General features: G+C 53.8%; 1 protein-coding gene across 1 annotated transcript in view; it reads right to left on the bottom strand.

The window, feature by feature from the left end:
* Positions 1-8,619, bottom strand: part of RBM19 (RNA binding motif protein 19) — a 62,726-nt gene extending 54,107 nt beyond the window's left edge. Inside the window, exons 1-13 of the mRNA XM_059827684.1 lie at positions 8,584-8,619; positions 7,593-7,775; positions 6,889-7,020; positions 6,619-6,657; positions 5,856-6,060; positions 5,025-5,038; positions 4,460-4,711; positions 3,853-3,927; positions 3,505-3,583; positions 2,691-2,762; positions 1,787-1,987; positions 810-940; positions 285-406 (exon numbers count right to left, since the gene is read on the bottom strand). Of these exons, the coding sequence (XP_059683667.1) occupies positions 285-406; positions 810-940; positions 1,787-1,987; positions 2,691-2,762; positions 3,505-3,583; positions 3,853-3,927; positions 4,460-4,711; positions 5,025-5,038; positions 5,856-6,060; positions 6,619-6,657; positions 6,889-7,020; positions 7,593-7,775; positions 8,584-8,619 (1,541 nt within the window). The remainder of the gene's footprint in view (positions 1-284; positions 407-809; positions 941-1,786; positions 1,988-2,690; positions 2,763-3,504; positions 3,584-3,852; positions 3,928-4,459; positions 4,712-5,024; positions 5,039-5,855; positions 6,061-6,618; positions 6,658-6,888; positions 7,021-7,592; positions 7,776-8,583) is intronic.
* Between the last annotated feature and the right edge of the window lie 17,476 nt (positions 8,620-26,095).

Raw genomic sequence — 26,095 nt, 5'->3', positions numbered from 1 at the left:
TTACAGCATCAGACCAACTTTTATTAGACATCAGAGAAAAAAAACTCATACACAAGCCATTGAAAACCGTGTTTCTCTCAACTTCTGCTGCTCACTGAACTACTAGAGCTACTTGGACAGAGGAATCAAGTAGGTAAGAGATAAAGGAAACGGAGAGCTGCACAGCAAATGCTTTATTGACTTTGGTAATCTATATAGCTGCTGCAAAGACCCCACATGCACTCCTGCCACTTGGGAATTTGGCAGGTTGCGTTGTCTTGCCCTGCTACAAGACACCTCTGTACCTGGCACTGTTGGCTTTGTCCTTGGCCTCTTTCTGCTTTTTGTAGGAGGAAGACTCTTCTGCATCGGCATCTTCGATTTTTTCCTTTTTGATTGTGGATGGTAAAAGATGCATCATTCTACCCTAGAAAAAAGGAAGAAGAGGTCCAGCAGCTCTGAAATAACCCACAGAAGTTCATGAACTAAGCAGAGTGGAGGACATTTTCTAGCACCTTTCCTAGTCAAGCAGCCTAAGTGGAAGGAGGGAACCTTCCTTCCCAAAGGAGACATTACTGCAAGTCAGAGTAGCCACACAATGTGAGAGACACGGACTCAGATCTCCTTCTCCATCTCTAGCTCAGATTTTGGTACCGGCAAGGCTGTTCAAAGCAGGCTACTCTACCAAAAGCAACTGTGTTCCCATACAGCAAGGCAGAAGAGACTCAATCTTTTCAGCAAAGCACAGAAGCAAACACTTGGCCACATTACTAACAAACATTCCCACCAGCTGCAGTCCAACAGCACAGGAAAACCATCAGTCACCGTACCTGGAACACTTGCCCGTCCATTTCTGCGTAGGCCTTCACCGCATGCTCAGGGATCATATAGGTGATGAAAGCAAATCCTTTGGATTTCTTGGTCAGTCTGTCTATAGGGAAATGGATATCCGAGAGGGGTCCTGCAAAAGGCAAGGCCTTTCCGTGACAGATGTCCTCACATGGCCATCACACACTCTGAACTGGCACCTCCTGGCCAAAGCCAGGGAGAAGAGGAGCCAGGGAGCAGCTCCGAATATTGCAGAGGGTATGCAGCAAGCCACCAGCCTGCGCGAGGAGCTGCTGGCTGCAGACTGACAAGGCAGGCCCAGCAAAAGCACCCCAAGTCCAGCTGTGCACCATGTGGCAGCTCACAGGGCTTTGATATGCAACACAAATGAGGCAAGCTCTGAGCAGCTGCATTTACCTTCAGTCAGGAATAAAGATTTCGACAACCTAACCCTCTCTGCCCCCCCAGGGCAGAGACCCTAATGCCAAGACAACCTTAAATTTGTTTAATTTTGAGCTAGAAAAGGGAAGCTTCAAGCTTCCACCTGACATGCCAAACGTGAATTTGGGGTGTATCTCAGAGATTCACCTCTTATCCACAGTATCTAGAAACCTGCGTGATCAGTATTTCATGCAGCAGGTGCTTTTGGTTACCTTCTCCTCCTCCCCATCCCACTAGGACTCAGAGCCTACACTGACAGGCAGAAGCTTTTACCGTTGCATCAGAGATGTGATGAGAGGGGTGAGGGCAGATGCACACAGCAGTAAATGCTTCAAGCAAAGCAGCACGGAGCCAGCACCAGTTTCAAAGCCAAGCAGCCACACACAACCACACCGGGCAATAAAGATCATGGGAGTCGGTCCATATTCAAGAGGTGTGGGGCACAGAGCTTTGTCCGTTCACACCCAGCAAGAAAGCCTCTGTGCGTACGGAGGAAAGACGTAGCCCTGTAAGTCCCAGTCCTACAGCAAATACTTACCGTACTTGGAGAAGATCTTCTCCAAGTCCTCCTCGGTGCTCGTAAAGGGAAGATTCCTGACAAAGAGTCTCCCTGATTCAGACAAGTCCTCTTCTTCCTCATCGTCCCTCTTCCTTCTTTGCCATGGCTGGTTATCAGGTTTTGCCGTAACAGTTTCTTTTGGCGTATTCCCGCATCGGAATACTTCAATGCATCGTCCACCTAATCCACAAACACACACAGAAGCACATTAGTTGCTTCCCAAGGCCATGGGCAATCAATATCAACGCACAAAGAGCCTGGGCTTACAGCAGTGACACAAGCAACTACAATTCCACAAGCTTTGAGCAGAACTCTGCCCGATTTACAAAAAGGGAAGGTGGGGGTTGCGAGAGATCAGTCTTCATAAAAACCAGGATAACATTTGCTAGACAACTCCACAGTCTCCCTTCCTTTCAGAGAGCTCCAGCCTTTCTGCCTGTGACAAACTAATCCACAGGCTTCCAAGTAGGTATTCCCATTCTGCGTAAGATTTTTGCAAATATAATTCTAGTAGTTCCACTAAGGACTAGGCCGAGAACAGGTTTCAAACACAGGCTTACAGAATCTTTTGTACAAATCCCCTGCCCTACCCCAACCAGAGTTAAACAGTAACATTTTTATACCAAGAGCAAGACACACTTCAAGCACGTGACAAAAAACAAGGGCCAAAGAGCAACATGCACAGCTCAGTCACTTGCCAATTCTATGCTGCTCCTGACACGGCCCCTGGTTTATCCCGCGTCAGCTGAGGAAAGGAAACCACCCCCAGCATCTGCCTGGGAAAAACTAAAACAACGGGAGATACGTCCGCAGTGAACACTTAAGCAGCTGAGCACCCTGCCATCGACATCAGCCAGAACAAGAAGGAACAAACAGCCCTTACCTATGTATTCTTTCTTTCGCTTCAAGGCCCTTTGCACTTCTGCTTCACTCTTCAGGTCAACAAAGATATAACCTTGGAGGAAGGAAAGGTTCAACTGAGCATCATGTGGGGAACACACAACCACTAATTGGCTAATTAAGGGTGAATTGGGCTTTCTTTAATACGGATTCCTATAGATAAAGCATTCAGCTCCCATTGAAGTTTCAATCCAGCCTGAAAATGGCCACGTTAGACTGGACGGCTGCCTTTTAAAAGCTTATTCTCTACATGCAAACCAAAGAAGCCTGACTTAATAGCTGAAGCAGGCTTTCACAGGTGTCTCCAAGAGCAAAGAAAAAGGTGCATCCGCTGTTAGGCTATGAAAGGAAAACAGTGTATAGCAAAGTTGCCTGCCAGCTCTGAGGACCTGCTCCACACTCTTTTCTGATAGCTACAGCCTGCCAAGGAGACCCACCGCAGCTAAAGACTGCTCTGCAGCCGATATGCGCAGGTCAGCAAAGTCCCTGGGTGCTGCTGCAGCTATCCCAGAGGAAGAAACCTTTCCTTGGCATGGTTTGGGACATTTAGGAAAGTTCCAGACGCAGATCAAAGAAAAGGCTCCTGCTGCTACCCCTAAGGGAACACAGCCAACATTACTCTGCCCACGGCATCCTATGGACAGCAACTAGGGCAGGTGAGCTGCAAAGTCACAGAAAGGTCTGTAAGAATCGGGACACGAGCCAGCCATTTGGAACTGCAGATGAAAAGAGCAGAGGTGTGATTGAGAGGTCCTCTAACTCACACATCCAACTCCCCTTCCACATACACACATTACCTGTATTTTTCCCCTGGGTGCTTTTTCCTATCCGGATTGCCACTGGTTTCAGAGGCAAGAAGAATTCACGAATCTTTTGCTGCAGGAAGAATTGTAATTGTTTAAGTAAGTTCTCAGATACAGGAAGCAGCAGGTTTCAGACTTCAGGGGTTTTTAAATACACTGTAAAAACACCACGTGCAACATACATCATCTCCGCACAAAGCCAGTTCAAAAGTTTCCCCGACCACCCACACAACCCTCAAAACAACTCTGCAAGTGAAGACAGAAGCCTCTGCAAAGATCCCGCCGACTTACACGCTGAAAACACTCTTAGGCCTCCATTCTCAGCTTGGCAACAAAACTTACCTCGGTGATGTTGAAGGGGGCACCACGAAGTTTCACCGTGTATGGTGTGCCGGCTTCCGCCGAGCCGCATTGGTTCTGAACAGAAGGATGGGAGGGGAAAAAAAAAAAAAAAAAAAAATAGAAGAAGATGAGTGAAAAACAGCAGAAGTCACAGCACAACAAGCTGGTCTTGTCCAACAAGCAGAAGGCTGAAGAGTGGGAGAGAATATCAAGAGATTCTCGCAACAGCATCAGCCTGGGCAGGAGGTGCCAAATGAGGGTGCAAGGTTTGGCTGGGATAGTCAAACCCAGTCACTGAAAAATGAGTTCTGCAGCATTTCTGGCAGACAGAGATGGACACAGGAAAAACAGAAAAGCCTCTGAAAAGGGCACTAGCAGCACTTGTTTGGAAGCCTTGTCTTGGCAGAGGGTGGGGAGGAATTCAATCAGCACTAAGAAGAGATCCACCAAACTTTTTTCATCACTTTCATCCAGTGAGCCAAGAAAGCTGGCACCCAGGGTTCCCGCAGACTTCAAGCTTTCAGCTCATCCCTGCAGTGACTGACAGACACATACTATCCCATAAAGCCCCTGCTTTAGATATGACAAAAGTCGAATTCAGCTGTACCTCTGGTGTGGATCCTTTTCTCCTCTTCTCCACTGCTGACTCTTGCTGTGTCTGTTGGGCTTTTGGCTTTCCCCTTTTATCTGTGTGGCTGCCAGTGGTTTCTGCAATGCCTGAATCCTCCTCACTCTCACTTTCCTCTTCCACCTCCTCACTATCTGTTTCCTCCTCTGTACTGGATGAGGAAGAAGAATCCTTCACCACTTTAGATTTCAGGTAATCCATATCCGAGAGGTCTTTGCTGGTAGCTGCCTTCTTCCCTCCTTTCTTTGCTGTCAGAGAGGAGAGACCAGAAAAGTTTTGCACACAGATGCTGCTACTCTCTCCCCAGCCAGGTAAAAGCTGAGAACAGACACAATCACAAAAACAACCTTCCTCTCCGCTACCCTTTCCACAGGGAGGAAAGGCTTGAGAATAGCAGAGCAATTTTATCTCAGCAATTCCAGACTGACATGCCTGGATGACTATGTTTCAAAGCAACAGTTCATGTATAAAACAAATCAGAAAGAAGCTTGAGGAACTCCATTGTAGAGCATTTTTTCCTCGATTTTAACGACATGCTTCAGACAGACTCCAGAGAAGGTTTTCAATTGTTCTATTTAGTTTTGCAGGGTAAAGGACAGACAAAGCGGTTTCTTCAAAACACTCCTCCACGCCAAAGATCAGCTGATCATTTTAGTTACCCAAAGAGCGGTGAGAAGCAGCAGGGAAATGCCATTCACTCCAGAAGACCAGCATAAGGAAATACCACACAAGGACGGAGAAAGGCTCCAAAACCACGTTCATCGCTGGTGCAGGGACAGCGGAGACTAAAGACGCCAGACTGCAGCCCAGGTTTCTCAGACTTCTAAGTTATCCCACTACTCCACTAGATACAGTTTTCCCTTCAGCAGCCAAAGATACTGAACTCTGTCCGTTCCCATCAATTCTGACAGGGCCCAAGGACACACCAATGTTTCCAGAAACATCCATCAAAGGCAGACCAGTCAAGTTCACAGACATCAGCTACAGGTTACTAAATAAACAGAAACCACATCCAGCTCTGGAAATCCTGGCGATGAAAGCGGCTGCTGGCTAGGAGAGCATTTAAGAGACAGACACAGATGTTTGCCCTGTTACTTTTTCCTGGGCATTGATTTAAGGGCCCATGGAAAGCACAAATGGCATCCCCTTAATACCAGAAGCTGCATTTCCCACATTTCCCTAAATTTGTGAAAGCGTCCATACATCCACAGTGCACAAAATGAGTCTCATGCTTGAGAGACCACCTTCCTGATTAGACTGGCTCAATCTGGAGGCAGGACTGCGAGTTAGGTGCTATCAGCACACTTGCTCTCACATTCACTGAGACAAAAGACAAGCAAAGGGTGATCGTTCCTTTCGGTACCTTTAGTTTCATCCTCATCTTCAGAGGGTTCCTTCCCATCCTCCTCCTCCTCACTCAGCTCCTCAGACTCATCTGAATCAAAGTTGAGATAATCAGCCGCTGGCTTTGATTTTCCCTTCTTGGGCTCCTCTGCCAATGTGTCGTTAGCCCAAGTGGCCACCTGAGACCGTTTCTGGTGAACCACCAAGAACTCCTGGAATGTCTTATCTTCTTCCAGCTGTTGAAAAAGAAACCAAGCAGACAAGCTGTGAAGACAGACACAGAAGAGCTAGTAGTAAAGTTCTAATTCAAAGATATCATCTCATTTCCAGCAACTTAAAAAAAAAATTCCTAAGAGGGGAGTCCACTTTACACTCACAAGGTGAGCACTTCAAGTGACTAGTCTTCTCAAGATCTCTCAGTCCTACTCTTTCTTTTTTGTAATTGATGTTTAGAAAGCACTTTAAAGAAGAAAACAAAACATTAAAAAGAGAAAAAAAATGTACAAGCTAGATGTGACAAAACTCGCACATGGTTAAAAACCAGAATTGTTGAAACAGGGTTGTCCTGGATGCAGTGCTCACATGGGAGTAACTGACAATTAAAAAATTGGTCCCAGTGTTGAGATTGTTAAAATCATGGTTTGTTACAGTAAAATTGGACTGTCACAGAGCTGGTTAAATCATATGCCTTGCCTGAATTAACAGCACTGGAAGCAGTACAGAAAAGTTATTCAGCTCTTGCCCTTAATACAAGCTAGCAAGAACACAGGGATTGCAATTCAACTTCAACTCACCTCCTTTAAGTTTTCCGTTGGATCTTTCTTCTTTTTATCCTAGGAAAAGAAATTATTTTTAGAAATGCTTGGTAGAAGCACAGCCAAGATCATTTCTCAGGTAACCTAATGGTACAGGGAACATAGATCCAAAGGCAGAAAATCCCAGAACCGGGACTCCGACATCTACCGTCCCAGCTACTCTGTCCCCTTCTCCACGCACCAGGCTACCCTTCTCTCTGCCAAGCCACCAACATACGTCAGAGCCTCAAGGAACCAAGCAAGACTCACCTTCTTTGCGCTTGCAGGAGCTGCGCTTGTCGCAGGTTTCTCTGTCTGTTTTTCTGAGGCAGGGGCCTTCTGAGAGTGCTTACTCCATGCTTTGGGTTTTGAAGGGTCACCAAAAGACTTGCATAACTCAACCTGAAAAGAGTCAGATCTTTAATTAAACATATGTTCAACAGTCTGGTTCTGTAACTGCTGGATAAGCCTCACTCAGGAACTCTTCTTATAACCCTTACGGGATGGAGGGTGTGCGTGCAGGAGAAGAACAGGCAACTTCACACAGAGGTTTGTTTTAAAAGCATAGGGCTACACGTTCACTCAACGTGGGGAACGGTTTGTTGCACTCATTTAACTACAATCAAGTAAGTTGTTCTGTTTATCATGAATCACCCTCTGTCCAGAACAGCAAGATAAATGACTTCAAATGAAAAATGACCTCAAGCGCAAAAGTTCAAATATGACAGCTCAAAACCTGACACTGTTGTTCCAACCACCACTGAAATCACTGCTAGTGCACGAACACACCTGAATCAAGCACCTGCTTGAGATTCCAGCAATGAGGCCTGGCATCAGGCTTTGCTGTTTTGCTGCAGAGGCTTTAATCTCTAGGCTTGCTCAGCCCCTGGCTGCTCTCCCCTAAGACTACCAAAATCTCCAATGACAAACTTTCTTAAGAATCAAAACGAAGGTATTTTTAAAGATCAACTCACTGTGACTCTAGAGGTGTCTATGAAACTTCTGTTGAAATGCTTCAGTGCCGTTTGAGCTTCATCTTCAGACTTGTAGCCAATGAAGCCAAATTTCCGGAACTTGCCATCCTTGGTGAACTTCAAGCAACAATCGGTCAGCGTGCCAAAGGCGGCAAACAGCTTCCGAAAGCGATCTTCCTTCATCTGGGAAACGAGGAAGGGTAACAGCAAGGCAAATCAGCAATGCAATGAGAGACGTTTTGCAAAACATTTGCTATCAGAGGGCTTCCGAAGTGCTGTAGGAACCACACCGTACTGCGGGAACACCGATCAAAACCCCCACACATCAACTACCAAACTGCTTCAACTCTGCCGTGAATCCACTACACATACAGCTCTCTATCTGCAATGCCCCCACAGCTGAAGGGTGCACCTGGCTGTCAGGGAGCCCAGGGCCCCACAGCACTGACCTGCCACAATCAAACCCCAGTTCAACCACAAGCACGGTGGGACCTCGTGGGGGGACCCAGACGGCAGCGGAGCGGCACAGCGCGCACCTATGCCCAGCTCCTGGAAAAGGAGGGGAGGACAGTGGCCACAACAAGCTCCCCTCCCCTGGGGCACCCCCCCAGCTCATGCCCCGCAGTCTGCCTCCTCCCCCCAGGGCATCTCCCCGACCTCTCCTGGGGCACTCCCTGGCCAAGGTCCCCCCCCCCCGGGGTGACTCCCTGCTCTCCCACAAGGACAGCCCCCCCAGCACACCTCCACGGCCCCTTTATTCCCTTAGAACCCCTTCCCCCAGGGCATCTCCCTGCTCCCCCCACCAAGACATCTTCCTCCCCCGACCCGAGGCCCCTCTCTCCCAGATAATCTCCCCGCTCACCCCCTTCCCTCCCAGGGCCTCTCCCTACCCAGGAGCCGGCGTCCCCCCCGGGGTGTCCCCTCAGACCCATCGCTAGGCCCGGAAGGCCCCCTCCACCCCGCAGACACCGCAACCGTGCGGCGGGCTCACCCCATTGGGGAGGTTCTTCACGATAAGCCGCGACATGGCGGCGACAGAAACCGGCGACAGAAACCAGCCACCACAGCGCAAAGCCCCACCGCGCTCAGGGCCGCACACGCCGACCTGCGGGCGCCGCCATCTTGCCGCCGAGTCACGTGGGCGAAGGGAGGCAGCGCGCAGGCGCCAGAAGCGGAGCCCGGATGCTGGCAACGGCCCCCTAGCAACGGGCCCCTAGCAACGGGGCGGTTTGGCTGGAGCGGGGGACCCCGGGGGGACAACAGGGCCCATCGATGGAGCAGCAAGGGGCAGGGACCGGCGGGGCGGGGGGGGACGCGGAGGGGACTAGGGGCCCGGCCGCAGGCGGGGAGAAGCGGGGGGTCACCCCCTGTCCCCCGCCAGCCCCTGTTAGAACGCCCTCGGCGATGCTGTCCCCCCCCACGGGAGGGGACCCCGCTGCCCACCTCCGGGTTTCTCCGGGCCGTGCGGCTGCAGCCCCCCCCGGCCCGGCCCGGCCGCGCTGCTCCGCGGGGCCGGAGGAGGGAGCTCGGCGCCCGCCGCTGCCCGCTCCGCGCTGGGCAGCCCCGAGCCGGGCCCGGCCGCGCCCACGGGAACGACACCCGCGCGGGGGGTGTGGAGGAGCGGGGTTTAACGCGGGGGGAAGGCGCAGGGTGCTCTGCTGCTCTCCCACCTCAACCCCAGGCAGCAGGAGCAAGGAGGGAGGGGTAACGGCAGCGAGCAAAAGCGACTTCTCCCCAAGGAACAGCCAAGCACCCACCCAGGCTGTGGTTGCAGAAGCTCCCACGGGCGAACCAGGCCAGAAATCACGGAAGAAATATCCCTTGAGGGTCACTAACCACGGAGGGTCCTCCGCTGCCCTGAACACCCACTGCTGGAGGGAGAGTGCGGTCGGGGAAGCAGCACTATTCTCCTTCAGACATCCCCTCTCGCTCACAACCCTTCAGTCCGGCTCTGCCTGGCATACCTGAGGGGCAGCGGCCTGGGCCCCAACTCTGCCTTTACAGGGGAAGATGCTCGGGACAGCTCTCGGCTTCAGCGCAGCCCGCACTAGCCTTTCACCCAAGCTTGGCTCCACTCCTCATTTACCCCAGGGACAGCGGCTGTCTCTGCCCAGCCCGAGCCACCCTGGCACAGAGGTCTTCTACCCACAAACAGCGTTGGCATGGGCGCCATCTCCTCATGCCCCTTCAAGGTGGATCCAGCTGGCCCTGCCCAGCCCGAAGGCTCAAAGCAGCAGGGAGCACGTGGCAGCAAGCTAGTTGTCCTTAACCCAACCTCACCACTGCTACAGCCCAGTGTCCTGGTGGGATTGGGATGTAGGCTGATTAACTGGAGAGCCCAGCTAGAGCCCACACTCTACCCCAGGTGAGCAGCAAGAAAAAACACTTGCATTTTCCAGGAAAGGAGAACTGGGGCAACAGCCAGGCTCAGTGCACAGGAGAGGGTGGGATGCTGCCAGGACTGCTGTCTGGTGCCCCGCTCAAAGGGAAAAGGCACAGCACAAACCCCTCTCACCCCACAGCCCCGACTGGGGGTACCCAGGAGGAGATGCTCCTGCTCCCCTTCACCTTGCCCTTCAAAGGGGTCTCCAGGAGGTGTCACGGTACCAGGGACCCAGCTCCCTCCCCCCCTTGCCCTCTGCTCCTGCCTCATCCTTGGCCGGGCTGTCAGGCCTGTCACTTGGGATGAAGGCTGGCACTGACAGGGCCACACTCACACCATCACTCACACTAACACTTCCAGACCTTGCCCTTGTCACTCCCGTCCTCTCCAAGACACTTGCCCCCCTCCCTCCCTCCCCATCTCCTCCTCACCTGCTGCTCACAGCCAGCAGCAGTGCCGGGCTCCTGCCCACACTGGCCAGACAGCACTGTCCTTGCCTGTTCCTGCCTCCTAACCAGGGACAGAGATGTACCTGCGCCATAGCCAGCCATTCTGCTCTCACTGGATCCTCACCTCCAGCCGTGACTTCACCTGGGGCTGCGCTATCCCTCCTATCCTTAATAGCCTCTCCTGCAACTGGGGTTGATTTTCCCCAGGTGAGAGCTTGGCCCCAGCACTCAGCTGGGGAGGCTGCATCCTCTGAGGGTGCCTGGGACTAGAAAGAGCCAGTTCTCCGCTGAAGCTTGGGAGAGAGGTGCTTACCTGAGCCAGGCTCTGGGCCAAATATTCAAGCTGACTCTTGATCCCAGCAAAGAAGCCTCAGTGTCCATGCAGGGACGCGGGTTTTGCTAAGTCCATGGAGATGCTCAGCTTTGCTAATCTCACTTCTTTGAAAACATATTTTAGCCCTCCCCAGGTGCAAAGATTCAATACAGAAGCACAAGCTTTACAAATACTGACTTCAGATTTGATTTCCTTTGTGGTTTCTGCTCCCCCGGGTGGGTCAAGTTTAGAAGTTTACAAACATGAGAGTTGGAACAACATCCTTTTTCCAGACAAATGGAGATTTTGGGGTCATCAGAGAGATAAGAGAGTTGCTCCTTCAGTGGGTGGTTCTGCTCCACCGTGGAAGGTCCTTCCCCAAGGCAGGCTCGTTTCTGATCAGAGATCCCAGTCCTGAGCAGACAAGAGGGAAACCAAGGGCCTGTCTTGAGGGGACTCAAAGGAGGTTTTGGAAAGCAGCTCCCAGTGCTTGAATATCTGTCCTGAAGGTCATCCTTAACCCTTCTGCTGCTGGCACGCAGCACGGGTAGGGGATAAACTGGGTATTGTACAGCCAGCTTGGACAGCTCACTGGGTGCAGGTCAAACAGCCGTGTTCCAAAGCGAAGACTGGGGAAGAGACATAATAAATTGGGTTTTGTTTTTTTCCCCATGGAAACTATTGTCTTTGACGATGCCAGTGTGAGATACTCCTGTCCTCATGCCGCCGCCTGTTCCCGAAGCAGTGCCGGACCTGCTCCCGGCAAGGAGTCCCCAGCAGCCGATGGGATGGATGCGGGCAACCATGCTGGGAGCTGGCTGGGGGAATGAAAGAAAAAGCAACTCTACCCAAGTTTTCTTTCTTGCACTAGCTTATAGCAGCAAGAGGCAGAGGGTGACTGGGAGGTGATGTGCCTGGCAAAGGTGACACATCAACCCACACCCAGGGTGCCATCCAGAGAGAGCACCAGGTTTGCCCTCCTCTCCTCCCAGTTAGCTCCGTGTTGGGGTGTCCGATGGGCTGGTGGCAGGGTCTGGGCGATGACCGTCCCTTCACCCTCACTCCTCCAAATCCCCCCCCTCCATGCTTGGCAGAGAGGGGGACCCAACGCTCTGTCAACCCCACCACCGAGAGGAGGGGGAAGACGCGGTCCCTCCGCGACCTCCATCCAGTCGACCTGTCACAATGCGTTAGGTGGCTGGCTCATTGGCTGGCCAGACAGGGGGTTGCACAGCGCCAAAGAGCAGGGGTCACCTTGCTGTAAAATGGTATTATGGGCTGCCTGCAGCTAAGCAGCTGAACTTTGGAAAGCAGGGTTAGGGCAAGGGACCACAGTGTCAGGGGCATCTCTCAGTGGGGAGAGGCAGGTGTGGGCAGAGGGGCAAAGGGTCCCCGACATTGTGCTCCGGGAGGTGAATGTACCCCGGGTAAAGTGCTGTCAAGAAGGAGAGAAAGAAAGAAGCTGTTGCAGATCCCATCTGTCCCTAGGTATGATAAGAGAGAGGTCAGATGCAAAGTCTACTGTGGTCTTTGGAGAGATGTTTCTCTTGGTCTATAGCCCCCGTGGTGTCCAAAGGATTACCAGAGGTTTCTCCCTAATTTTCCCAGCTGCCGCAGCACAGCCTGTCACTCCTGCCATCCTGGGTAGGCAGAGCTGTGACCCCAAGCCAGGATGGCTGCTGTGATGACAAGCCAGCCCGCCCTCGACTGCCCCGGGCTGGAGGCAGGCGCTGCCAGCCCTGCCCGAGAAGGACAAGCGCAGCCCCAAGGAGCCCTTCATGCCTGTCTGATCGGGAGCACCTCGGCCACCGCTGGACGCTGGTGAAGGTGAACAGGGAAGGTAACATCCATTTGAGCCAGGGTCACCCTTGCTGGGACAGCATCCCCCTGCAGCCTTGCCAGGCAGCCGTTTAGTGCTTGCGGGGTGCTGCTGAGCAGGTTTGGGGATTGTAGGGGGGTTCTGCACATACCCACGCCCCTCAAGGTGCTTAGTTTCCTTGACACTCAGACCTTTAGTACCTCCCTTTTCTTTTTGATGTGGATAAGGAGCAAAATTCAGCCTCGGGGGATTACTGCAGAGGGCTGTAACCTGGCTGAGGACCTTCTTCAGCTGATTAAATTAACCTACAGATACCAGCAAGGACAGGGATGGACGTGACCCAGCAACACTCACCGCCTGGTTTTGGTGTGCTGGCACCTCACCGAGACACTCTACTTACGTGGGTAATGTTATATTAACAGCACCATTGGAAACGCTGCCTGAACCTCCTCAGTTTTGCTGTTGGAGATGTTAGCTTTTGGGAGCAGAGATAGCTGGACCCTCCTCGTACGAGCAAATTGTCCTGCCCAGTCCTGGAGAAAGGAAATAAAAGGCTGCCTTTAATGACATAGCTGGTGCTTGAAAATGCAGTGCCCGATACACCTGCCTCACCATGTGCTGCACAACAAGATGGGGCCAAGGGAGGAGCAGGAGGACAAAGCACCCTTCTGAAGGGCTTCATCCCTGGGCAGCTGGGACTCTGCCCAGCCCGGTCTGCCCAACCCTCTGCTAGAGGGAGAGGATGCTTTCGTCCTTGCCTGGGGGATGTGATTGCTGCAGTGGCACTGCAGGCAGCAGAATTTGGCTTTCAACCAGATAAACCCTCACCTGAACCTGCCGCCTCAGCTAAGGAAACGGTCTGCAAGTGTGTCCCGTGGTCCTGCTCTCTGCCCTCTTTGTGTCTGCAGTTTTGCGGTGGAGATTGTGTCTTTTCAAAGCCTTAAAGCTAAACTGTAATGTTGAGTAACAAGCAGATGGGTGTGAGGATGAGGAAGGGCAGGAGAGATTTTTCCCCTTCACGCCTCTGAGCACAAACGAGCTGCTGATGCCAGCTAGGCTTGCTGTGGAGAAGGCTTCAGAAAGGACTTGGAAAGTCCAAGTCATTTGCATTACAGGAGCTGGGGAGCAGAGGTAAATCACATGCACAAACAATAAAACATCTGCCAAAACACAATTAATGAGACCACACTTGCCCTGGAGAGGAGCCACCACCAGAGCAGGTCTCAGACCTCCTTCCTCTCCCTCTGAAGCAGCTGATGCTGGTGGCTGGCAGAGCCGGAGGTGATGGTCCTTGAGATCAAACCCCTCATGGCATTGCTCTGCCCACAGGCTGGTGAGGAACATCACCACTGGCCCGCAGGTCTCCACCATCGTGTGTCCCTGGCAGAGCCATCCACGGTCCTGCAGACCTCAGCATTGAGCACACACAAACTGCTGGGATTGGAGAGGGCTTAAAAGAAAGGTTCATCCAGTCTCCATCTTGATGCCACCTAAAGCCACAGGAGATGTTGGCTGTGCTCTGCCACAGCTGCATCTGGCCCAGGCAATTGCTGTCACCCACCAATGACACCATTTCCTCCAAATGACAGATAAGGGCCAACTCCTTCCCAGGGTGCCCCCAGCCAGCCTTCAGCATCTTTAGACCCAAGACAGACTCCCCACCAGCCTTCCTGATGGCTGTGGGTGGGACCCTCCGCGAGGAGACCGCGGAGAGGGATTTTGCCTGATGCTGCCCCTTGCCCAGTCTCTCCTCCATCCATCACCCCTTCCACCTCCTTCAGTTTCCTTTGTATTTCTGTATTTTTGGGGGTGGGTGGGTGTGTAAATGGACTCAGGGGAGGGTCCAGGCAACAGCTGCCTTTGATCAGCGCAACATGTGGGAGATGGAGCACTTCAGGAATGCCGACTCCTGATCAAAGGTGGGAACACAGTGACAGCCGGGACTTGGCAAAAACCCATCCCTGCTAATCCCTGCCAGGGAGCTGGGGGGTCGGATCAGCGACCCACACAGGCAGGCCAGCCCTCGGCCCATCGAAGGGAGCGATCCATGCCCCGACACAGGGTGAGGGGAGGAGGGTTGCTTCCGCCTGCCTCACAGGGCTCTGTCCTGAGCAAGGCATTATCCTCTCTGCAACAAGGCAAGCAATGGGATTTCCACCTCTTCTTTGGCCCTCCATGGCTTCATCCCCACTCCAGCATGCTGAGTGACGCTGACGGCTCGCTGCTGTCCTGCCTGCCCCTGCCAGCAGCTCTGCCAGCTCAGCACACGCCAAATCCCGTGGCACCCACACCTGCCCCGGGAGGGGATGCGAAAGAGAAAGCAGGTCAGTGATGCCCTAACACTTTTATTGCCTCTGTAGAGGTGAGGGTTGAAAGGTTGCTTGCTATAAAAACAGCTGGGAGAAAAGGGGATACAAATTACCCCCTCCTGATAGACACTCGGGGTCTGGGGACAGCAAGGATGTGGCTCACAGCCTCCCCTCCACCCCAGGCATGCGGGACAGCCCGATTTGTGGGCTCGATCCCAACGCTGAGCCTGTCTGATGTCACCTTCCCCCACAGACGCTCTTATCTCCCAGCAGGCTTTCTCCCGATAACCCCACTGGGAAGTCCATCCGCACGGAGCAGGTGGACTCAGGCAAGGCGTTGGGTGAGGGCGAGCTCAGCCCCCCCCAGATGCAACCAGCCCTGCTACACCACGATGCTTGGCTCTTCCTGGGAACCAGGTCGATGTTTGCACCCAGGCAGAGGCTCTTCCCAACCTCAGCAAACACCCTCGCACTCTGCCAGCAGAAATAATCCCACCCCGCGTGCCCGATGCTTCCTGCACCCCCTCATCCTCACCCCACACACACCTTCCTCCACCCCATCGCTATTTAGGTGTTGCTTGGCTGGGCCGAGGCTCCTCTGTCATGTTAAAAAGGGAAGCTTTTAAAAAGGGCCGATAAGGGTTACTCCTGCGGGGTCACCCCATCTCCCCAGGCAGGGTCACAGGTCGCTTCCTCGCCGTGCATTGCCTGATAATGAGTCAATCAAGGCTGGGGTTATGGAGACAGGATTTATCAGCAAACCCTGGGAAAATAAAGACGTGAAAATGTCTGCTTACGCACCAGGCTGGGGGACGAGCCTTTTTTTGTGTGGATGGAGGGCTTTGGGCTTAAGAGCTGATGGGGCTGGCACAGGGAAAGGGTGTGAGGGGATTTGGGAGGCAAAGACCAGTGGGAACAGACCAGCAGCTCAAGGGTTAGGCTCCCAGCTTACTCCAGAGTGGCGATGCTCTGTGCTGTGATGCTGCTGACCATCTCCACAGCGAGCCGAAGGCATGTGGAAGGGCTGCCATGTCAAGCAGGGATGGCTGTGATGTCCCACTCCAGACCAGGACAGGCGACAGCCAGGGAGAGGGGAAGCCCAGCCCCAGCTCTGCACCGAGGGGACAAGGTGGTGCAGCGTCCCCTGCAATACCCCGTGCCAGACCCACTTTATTCTCCCTCCTGGTGCTAGCATGAGGCAGGGCTGGGGGGTGCTGGGTCTCCCCAGGGAGCGAGTGAAGCTGAAGACCCCTGCGAAAGATGTGTGGGAAAAATGAGATCCCAGTAAAGGGAAGTGTGGCAGCGGGGATGGCCTGATCAGCACTGCCACATCTCCACGGACATAGTCATACAAATCCCAGCCCAAAGGCTTTGCCTGCCAAAACATCCCACAGACCACAAAGTGTTTTTCTCCCACCTGGTAACAAACCAGAGACCCGCAGCCTCCGTCTACAGCCACGCCTGCACAAGGTCCTGCATCTCAGCACTCAGAAGCTGAGTGTGAAAACTGAAGAGCAGAAAAGGAAACTGAGGCACGGGGAAGGGAAAGCCTGGTGACACAGCCAGGGATGCAACTGCAGCCTCCCCTTGCCGTACCCGGCCTATTTTTGCTCCAGCACTAGGAGCAACCCTAGGACCATACCAAGATGCTCGCTTTTGTGTAGGTTATGGAGGTGACCCGAGGCTTCCCGAGCGGCAGAAACAGCCCTCGGCACAGGGATGCAGCTGCCCCATCCCATCCCAAATGGGCAAACCAGAGCCAGTGCCTGGGCACAGATAGAGGGAGGATTTAGGAGAGCAGAGAGGCAGCAGCAAGGGGCAGGGGGCTACGGGAAGGGAAGGGAAAGCATTGGGTACCGCTCAAGCTGCTCTCAGGCAGCACAGGGTGACAGGCCACCGCTGACACCTCGGGAGAGCCACACACAGCAAACACATCGACAGGCAGCACGGGAAGGGCAAGACACAGCGAGGGACGTCTGCCATGGGCATGAGGCCATGGGGCAGCCCAGACCAAGGGCTTGCTACCTACCCAGGCTGAACTCCCCCCTCGGCCTCTCCTCCACCATATGCATCTTGCAAACACTTTTCCCTATCAGAGAGGCTTAGCAGGGTGAATATTGAAAGCACCTGCCTCCCTTGGCCAGGAATCAAAGGCCCCAGTGCTGGGATCCTGCCGCTTGCACAGCGCAATTATCCCCAACCAAATGCCGCGTGCAAGAATGTAGGGCACCCTCTCTCCTTGCCAACCCTCCACCAGAGCACAATGCAATTAAAATAAGCAATGCCAGATGGTTTATTAGCGACTACAGAGCTGGGAGCCGACACTTGTTTTCTTGTTCCAGCGCAAAGGCATCAGAAGCAGGTCTATCACAGACGTGTTTCCCCCACCAGCACACACACCCCCCTGCAACGGGGCAGGAGAGGTTGGATTTATTTGGGAGTGCGGCACTCTGATACCACAGTAGTGAGTTCAGCAAGTGGAGAGATGGGATTAGATTAGGTTGCGGCATTGAGGAGGCAGATAAGGGACAAATGGAAACTGTCGCCTGGGTTAATAGCCGTTTGTTTGCAGCGTTAAAGGCCAAACAAGGTGCTGTGCCGCAAGCTGCCCCGGCCCCACCGCTCACCCTCCTCACCAAGTAGGGCATCAGAGCTTGATGCAAAGACCACAAGTGATGTCAGCCCCACCGCACCCCAGGGTCATTTCTTCCTCCCACCCCATCCGAAGCGCACGTCCCTGCCCTAGGGAGTCATCCTCGCTCTAGCAGCCCGGGCGAGACGCAAACCGCTGGCTTCTCCATAGGCTTGTGGCAGAGTCAGACGTCCTCACAAAACCCAAAGCACGTTCAATGCCCTCACGCTTTTTTTGTTTTTCCTAAGTAAATTCTGTAATTGCAGCAGCGGGTGGGCTCTGCCCAACCAGCGTGGTTGGGCACCACATTGCATCTCGCTTGGCAGGAGCAAATAGGACTTCAACAGCGGGTACCCCCGTGGAGGAGGAGCCTTTGTTAGTGCAACCCAGCCCGGCCTGGCAACATGCAAACCTGAAGCATTCAATAAAATAGAAACATGGGAATCCTATGAGAAGATTTTCACAATAAGTATAAAAACATTTAGGGCGCATTGCATGCTTAAGGCCATTAGTTTGTCTCCCCACACCAGCTTCAGACCTGTTGGGCTTTGCAGAGGTGGAAAACCTCATATTTTTGCCAGGGATTTCACCTCCCATGTATACCTTTTGTACAGCCCCAACCGCTCGTGTCATGTGCATCTCAACCATTCCTTACAAACAGAAAAGTTACTTCCAACCCTTTGATGCCAAGAAAGCCAGAAAACCCGGCTTTCATGCCATCTACAGGCTGATGAACTAGCCCAATTCCCGAGAGGGGTCCACCAGGCCCCCAGATCTGGCAGCAGATTTGAATTCTCCGCATTTCTTTGCCTGTTGCCATCACATCATTGGGGACAGTGCCCCCAGCACTGGGACATGACCTTGGACTTGACTGGGATTCTGTGGTCCCACAGAGGTTCACCCTGAGCAGCCCCACCAAGCTGGAGAGTGCAGCAAGGCACAGCCCTGCCCGCAGAGGACCCACAATCTTCAGCTCATCTCCTGCCAACACACATCTGAGGCCATAACTATTCTTAGGAGAGCATGCTGCATCTCCCGGGTATGGCAACACGCAGAAGCCATTGCGGGAGCAGCCATCCAACACTTCCATCTGTGAGGTCCCTTCCTCTGCTTCACCAAGCACACCTGCAGGGATATTTTGGTTGGAAGGAGCAGTTTCATCCTGCCTGGGAGGTGTTAATACCCTCTGGGCAGAGCAAACCACCACTTTGCTCCCTCCTTTCCCTGCAGCTTGGTCTTCAGCATCACCACCACCGTGCCAGAGTTGCCCATCCGAGCTGCTGCAGCCCCAGGGCCGCCCTCCACAGCGCTTCGTCCTCCCTGGTGTTTACAGCCCTGTAAGCCACCACATGAACTGCTCACCGGACACCTCCAGCAGTTTATATACCGTGCTGGGCTTCCCCGCTGCCGGGAAGGGGAATTTTAGTGCCCTTTTAAGTCGGGTGAAGCGCTGCAGCAGAGCAAACCGGCGAGAGGACGGGAACAAGCTGTTCTAATGCAGGAGAGCGCTGCAGCCCTCCTCTGGCACACAGGCTTGGCTTCCCTGCGGAGCCCCGCTCCATCCCCAGATGCTGACAAGAGATACCGAACTTCCCACCGAGCACGGCAGCCAGGTGGGCTGCGGAGGAGAGCGCAGGCTCCCCAAACCCCACGCTACCCTGGGCAGAATGGAGATCATCTATTTGGTGGGGGTTGGGTGCAAGTGGTCTGATCCGAGCTGGAACGGGTGCTCCACACAGGTGTATCAGCCCATGGGTCCCAGCGCGCAGGGAGAGGCAGCAGGCTCCCGTGCTCCCCAACCTCCTGCTTAGAGGGCGTTAGGGGTCCCCCAAAGCAAATCCGCATCCTGGCTGCGGGAAAGCACAGTGCATTCAGTGCCCTCAGGCTTTTTTTTTTCCCCTAAGCAATTTCTGTAACCTCAGCAGTGGGTGTGCTCTGCCCAACCACTGTGGTCAGGCACCACATTGCATCTCACTTCGCATCGACTTGGCAGGAGCAAATAGGACTTCTTTGACACCAGGTGCCCCAGTGGAGGAGGAGCCTTTGTTAGTGCAACAGACCCTGGCCTGGAAACATGCAGAGATGCTAAATCTCACTTTTTTTTTTTTTTGCAGGCTGCTGCTGCAACTGCAACTTTGTCTCCTGCAAAGACATCTCATACAGTTTATTTTTCTGCTGGCAAGGCTGGATGTTAGAAGTTGCCAGGCAAGGGGCTCTCCAAGCAAGGAACTACAAAGAGGGCTGACACCTCTAATGAATTACAGTAATACCAGCTCAGGGTGAACTCTAAAGTGCCTGTTTACACAATCACTGACCTCCCTTCACCCGCTCTCTGGTGCGAGTTCCCCCCCACCTTGATGGATCACAGCTGAATGGAGGCAGACCCCAGTGTTTATCATCTCCCAGCTTCGGGAAGGGAAGAAATAACAGTATTTCCCAGCACACCGGCCACCACTGGTGATAAAACATCCACCCAACACTTGCTCCGGGAAATACCCTCGGCATCTTCTTCTGTAAATCCCTTTGTATTGGGGAGGGCCCCATGCACAGGAGGTGGCTTTTGCAGCATCAGGTGCTGGGACTCACAGGCAAGCCCCTTGCAGGGAGCAGGGATGGGTGCCAGGGTGGGGAGCCAGGACAGCGCCTGTGCTCATCTTGCCCTGGGCAGTGAAGCCACAGTGCCCTGCGGGGATGCCGCAGGATGGCCTGCTCTGGGCCAGGAGACACACTTTGGGGTGTTAGTCTGATTTTTCCCACTTTGGTACAGGATTTCCCTGTGTCCTGGTGCTTGAGGGCTGTGCCAGCTCCTGGGTCTCAACGGCTCGGGGATTGCCGGCACAGCCGCTCCCTCTGACCAGCTCAGCGCCAAACTGGAGGGAACAGCTCCTTCAAGAAACCCGAAGCTCAGTGTAAGGGTGGGACACTGGTGTTTAGATGAAGTCGGGGGGGAAGCCAGCAGAGCAGCAAGTTCCTCCTTCCACCACCTGTAACACTTCCAGCCAGAGCTCCCCCACAGCCCCAGCACCTCGCTCTGTCTGAATCAAATCCTGCTCTGCAAAGGGGAGCTGGAGGTGGGTTCCCAGCTAAAGGGATGTCAGATGTCCTCATGCCTCTGCCTGAGTTCATGTACAGCAGATCCCAATCCTTCCTCACTCCCTGCTGATCTCCCCTCTGGTCCAGCCTCCAGGTGATCCCACCCTGTCCCATCTTCACCTCCGAGGCCAGACAGCCCCGTGCCCGGGCACAGACAGCACACACATGGTTAAGGGACCAGTGGAGCAGAGGAGCCCCTTGGTCTCCCTCCTGTCCTGTGCCACCCCTGCCAGAGCCCTGGGGGGGGTCCTGGGGTTGGGCAGCAGCCACAGCATCACCCTGCGAAAGCTGGAGACCCGGGCAATGAGAGCTCCCCCAGCAAAGACCCAGCCAACACCACGATGCCGCCGCTGCCCTGTTTGGCCATGCCATGGCCTGCCACATCCCAGCTCTGACAGCACGGAGGAGAGAAATTCAGTTAGAGGATGGGCTGGAGGAGGCTTGACTACAAAGAGCCGGTGGAGAGGAAGGGCAGTAAGATGCTCTGTGCCATGGTCACCCGGCTGCTCTCACACGTGCCTGCGCTCACCGTGCCACGACTTGTTTTAGCCCTGGCAGTGGGGAACGGTCTTTAATATAGCTGAGCTTTCCTTCCTCGGGTACTCAGAGGATGAAAACTTCAGTGCTGGCCCCTGGGGAAGGTACTTCTTCCTTTCCCTGCTCACCCTCCGACCTCTTCGTTTTGTTCCAGAGTTATTTTTGGAAGTAAAAGCTTTTTTCTTTGCCCTTCCCCCAGCCCCCATCTTTCTGCCAGCTAAAGTGGCATTTTAAGCCTCCTGCCCACCCAACCAGAAAAACGGTGGCTGAGGCAGGGTAGAGTTAAACCTTTCCATCCACTGAGGAAGCAGGCAGCCCTCTCGACTCATTAACCCTCTGCCAACTCAGCTGCCTAAAGAGGGGCTCTCAAAAGTCGCTATGGGACATACCTGCCCCCCATGTAGGTCTGGGGAGGGCCAGGGGGGAGGAGAGCCACAACCCCCAGAATAGGGGCTCACCCCATGTCTCCTTCCCTACAGCACTACAAAATCCACCTGATTAATTACAGCATTGAAGTACCTGCAGCCCCCCCCCATCATATACAAAATCCCACCTGCACCCCAAGTCCTGCTTGCACTCAGAGCTGTGTGAACCCAGAAGCTCCGACCCCAAAAAGCCACAGGGACTCAAACCAAGGGACCTTGTACCACCAAAAACACACACACAGGGCAGGAGACGGACCCTGCTTCATGCTGCTAACAATCAGGGAAGGGATGTCCGAGCCAAAGAGTGGGTACCCAGTGACCTACAGGTACCAAACCCCCCCAGGGTCACTTTATTCCTTGCTTGCTGCTGGTGCTGGGTGCCTGAGGCACAGACACACCAGGGACACGCTGGGCATCGCCGGCTGCAAAGGTCGAGGCTGCTCCCATGGCAGCTCAGAGAAGGCAGGTCCCTGTCACTCATGGGGACCAGGACTGTGGCAGGAGGGTGCTGGGAGCCAGGGGACAAGTGATGCTCAAGGGGAAAGAGAAAAATCCCTGAGCTGCTCAGCAGTAGCACAGTCCCAGCCATCACCCCTGCCTGGGGATTAACCTTTTCCTCCACAGAATAAGCAGCAAGAGTAAAGCCCTAAAGAGCCAGACACTTTTAAACCCACCCCATCTCTCAGGAATGTAGGGTGCTAGTCCCTCCTCTGCGTGCCAGAGCACAAGGACAGGCACTGGCTGCAGTTTGGGGTGTGACGAATTTTCGGAGCTCTGCCCTGATGTTTTGTCTCAGCATCTGGGACTGGAAAAGATTCACAAAAGACACAAAGTCCATAAAATACAGCAACAAGGGCCCAATCCAGACCCCTGGCTGGCTCAGCATCCTCCTTCTCGCACCAGCCAGCGTTCAGGCACTCAGGCAAGGAAGCAACATATGCATGGAGTTATTCCTGCCTCGGCTGCTGGTGGTCAGTGGCCTAGGGACACCCCAAGTTATCCCCAAACCATGGTGTCTAACATCCCCTGATAGACAGCCCTCTTCTTTCTGAAGGTTTCCAGCCCCTTTTTGAGCCCACTGATATTTTTGGTTTCTGTGGCACCTCACAGCAGTGAGTCACATTTGATTACAGACCCTCCACTGGGTTTTAGCTGACAGGGTGGAACAAGGTCTCACTGCAGAGCATCAGGATGGACTAAACCCCATGTCCCCATCAAGGCACAAACCTGGGAAAGCCTGGCCACATCTGTGCTTATTAGGACGGCTGAAATTTTCACTTGCTGGCACAGATGCTGATTGGCAAAAGGAAAAAAAAGGATTTTAGCCTTCAGTGGGGCACTGGGGCTGCTTCGCCATCAGCTTCATCCTCACGCCCTGGCCAAGCCCAAGCTTGTGTGTGTGTGCGGGCGCTTCGGAAAGGAGCCAGCAGCCAAGCCCCAGGGCAAGGCCACAGCCCTAGGGACCGGAGGGACTCTCCCCATCCCAGGCTCCAGGATTTGAGCCGGAATGGCCGAGCAGCCTCTGCTGTTGCGGCCGCATCACTGCACAGCCCCGGCCAGGAGCCGTCGCCGCAAGATGTCACCCGCTCCCTTCGCCCGAAGCCCCCCAAAAGCCCCCCGAGGGCTGCCTTCCTGAGTGGGGCCAGGGACAGCCCGCCCCAGCAGGTCCCCCTGGTCTCTTTGGGGTGCTCCGGCCATACCACCTCATCCTCTGCAACATCAGTAGGGACCAAACTGCATCTCAGACTCAGCATCTTCCCGTTTCCATGGAAACCCCTGGCTGCAGCATCCCCGCAGTGACCAGCGCTGGACCGCAGGATGCTGCGGATGCTCAGCACAGTACAACAGGGCCAGCCCTCGCAGTCCCAATCCTGAACCCCTTCGTGGGCTGGAATCGTTTGTCCTTAAAGTTTCATCCACCCAGAGACCTGCACCCCGGACTTTTTAGATCAAAAGTGAAGGCAATAAATTGCTTTCAAACTAATAGTTATAAACTTTCTGGCTCCGGAGTGCAATAGTAGGTATCAGTGCAAGAAAATGTTCAGCTGAATTAGCACAGAGAGTTTTTGAGTACTATTATCCCAATTCAGAACACAATACCCTGGTTTTGCAAGTAAGTAAATTGGAAATTTCTTTAAAGCATGGACTCAAGATACTTTGCTCCAAAGTAATTCATTCAATTTGAAGAATAATCTCAAAAATCAAGATTAAAAAAATTAAAAGGAAAGATTGCTCCAAACCAGACAAATGGCAGGACTATTCTACAAATACAAAGAGGTGAGCAGTTCTGACTCAAGGGGAAATGCAGTTTTCTAAAGCAGTGTCCCAGAGAGCCTGGTATACCCACAATGTTCCCAAATAGTCAGGTCTGTATTTTTTTTTCCCCCAACTAAAAACATTGTTGAAAAGTGCAACCGGTGCCAACCTCAGTGTCAGCACACAGACCTGCAGCAAGTCTCGAGCATTTACTAGTGACCCCTTTTCCTCTCCCAGCCCTGGTTGGCAGGTCTTTCACTCCCTACAGGTAAAAGCCTCAAGCTCAAAGTGAAATACTGAAAGCACTGAGGGAAGAACGAGCGTGCACAGGTCTGTTCTCGCTGCCTACAGCCTCCTCGACTGGCACAAAGCTGCTTGGCTCTGCTCAGACCACAGGATTTCCACCCCGCTGCCTGAGAGGGGATGGGCTGAAGGGGAGGGAAGAATTTAAGTGCTTTAGATGGCTTTTTCTTGAGAAAACACCAACGGATTCAGAAAGGGAATAAGGCAGCGAGTGCCTGTGCCCTTTGCACGCAGCCAGAGCAGCTGGGGACCACGCTCGCGGGGACTTTGCCCGTCAACAGCTTCTCCTGGCTGCTGTGAAGAGCAGGAGCTTAATCCCCTCTTCTCCCCTTTGTCCATAGCCAAAACAGATGGGCAGGGGAAAGCAGATGGGGCAGGGATGCTGGATGGCTGTTTCCCACCTCACGATCGCTGAGCCCAGTTTTACAGCTCAGCATTAAAATGGGGAGCCTGACCCCTCCTCGGGTCCCCAGCTTTCAGGGTGTCACATTTTTCACCCAGAGCTGCTCCTGCTGTTAATCCACCTCCAGCAGCCCCACATCCAGCAATGGCATGGGCAGCCAGATTCTGGGCAAGAAAAGGACCTCGAGGTGCTCATCAGGCGGCAGATTTTAAACAGGAGAGAGATATTTTTTTTTCCCCTCCTTTAAACCCGTAATCCAGCTGGATAACACCCTGCCACAAGCCATGGAGACCAACCAAGAGCTCACAAAGATTCGAGAAGTTCAAAGAAGGGCTGGCTGCCCTCTCCAGCTCGGGACATCACTCAGCTGATGTTCCCAGGCAAGTGCCATCAGGGTCTGCGGAGAGCGGCCGCAGAGCTCTCCCGTGTGGTCCCTGCCCAGACAGCGTGCACAGCCCCTTTTCTGTGAACACCCCAGGAAGGTGGGCCCCCTGCTCCTCTCTGAACCCCTCCAGAACACACCTCCCCCAGTGCCCCACGGAGCTGCAGCCTTCTCATGGCAGCCGCTGCCCTTCCAAAGAGTCACAGGCTTTGCCTTGCGGCCAAAGCCCACCCGGGCAGAAGTGGGAGCTCAGGTGGGGACTGTACCAGGAGCAACAGGAACACCCAAGAGCAATGGGATTTCAGAGGGGCTTGAGCCAGGGAACAGGACCCGCACAACCCCTGGCAGGGCTGCACTCAGGACCAGCGCTGCCCGCTGCATCGGGGGCTTGCAGGCAGCGAGGGGGAGAGGAGGCTGAGCTCAGCAACATGCTCAGTAGTGCCAATTACAAACAACACATGACACACCATCACTGTCTCCTTCCCCTTCTGCTCAGGAGCCACTGACTGCTACAAGACACACTGACAGCAGCAAGCTTTGGGGTTTCTCAGTTTCCTTGGTCCAAACAAGACCATGGAGACTTTTGGCTTGGATATTTTAGACTGCCTTCTCAGAACTGAATTTTTCACCCAAACCATATGGTATCATTGTGCTAGCCCCTGCTCTCACCCGTGCTGTTTGAGTGGGCATCCAGAAATCCCCCCTGTGCCAGCAGAGATCCTGACAATTGCTGCCCCTAACCCTGCATTGCTGCCAGAGCCCCTGGGCCACCACGCTCTCACTGCGTGCGAACAGCGCAGAGGAGTGCGAGTCCTGCACTTGATGCTGGAAGGCAACAGGTCCTTCCCTCTCTTGCAGTCCAAGAAAGAGAAAATTTATCATCAAAATTCACACTGGCTCTGTTTGAACCAGTTTCCAGGATACACCCCTGTCTCTGTATGGTAGCTGAAGAAATTGTAACGCAACTACACGGAGTGCCCAGAGCCACCACATCCACACGGTGCCCAGCGGGAGATGGGAACACGAAGCTACAATGAGCAGCCCATGGACTCCTAGCAGGTTGCCCAGCACTCGGCCACTTCTCCTGCGCTGCAGACCAATGTCATACCCACAAGATCGCACCGACCCTTATCGAGAGAAACCTTCTCAACAAGGAGCCAAAAATCCCAAACCCAGGGCTTGAAGCACCACCAGCAATA

The sequence above is a fragment of the Gavia stellata genome, chromosome 21, assembly GCF_030936135.1.
Source record: "Gavia stellata isolate bGavSte3 chromosome 21, bGavSte3.hap2, whole genome shotgun sequence".
NCBI lineage: Eukaryota > Metazoa > Chordata > Aves > Gaviiformes > Gaviidae > Gavia > Gavia stellata.
Note: the sequence above shows the minus strand (reverse complement) of the source record. Positions and strands in the feature narration are given on the sequence as shown.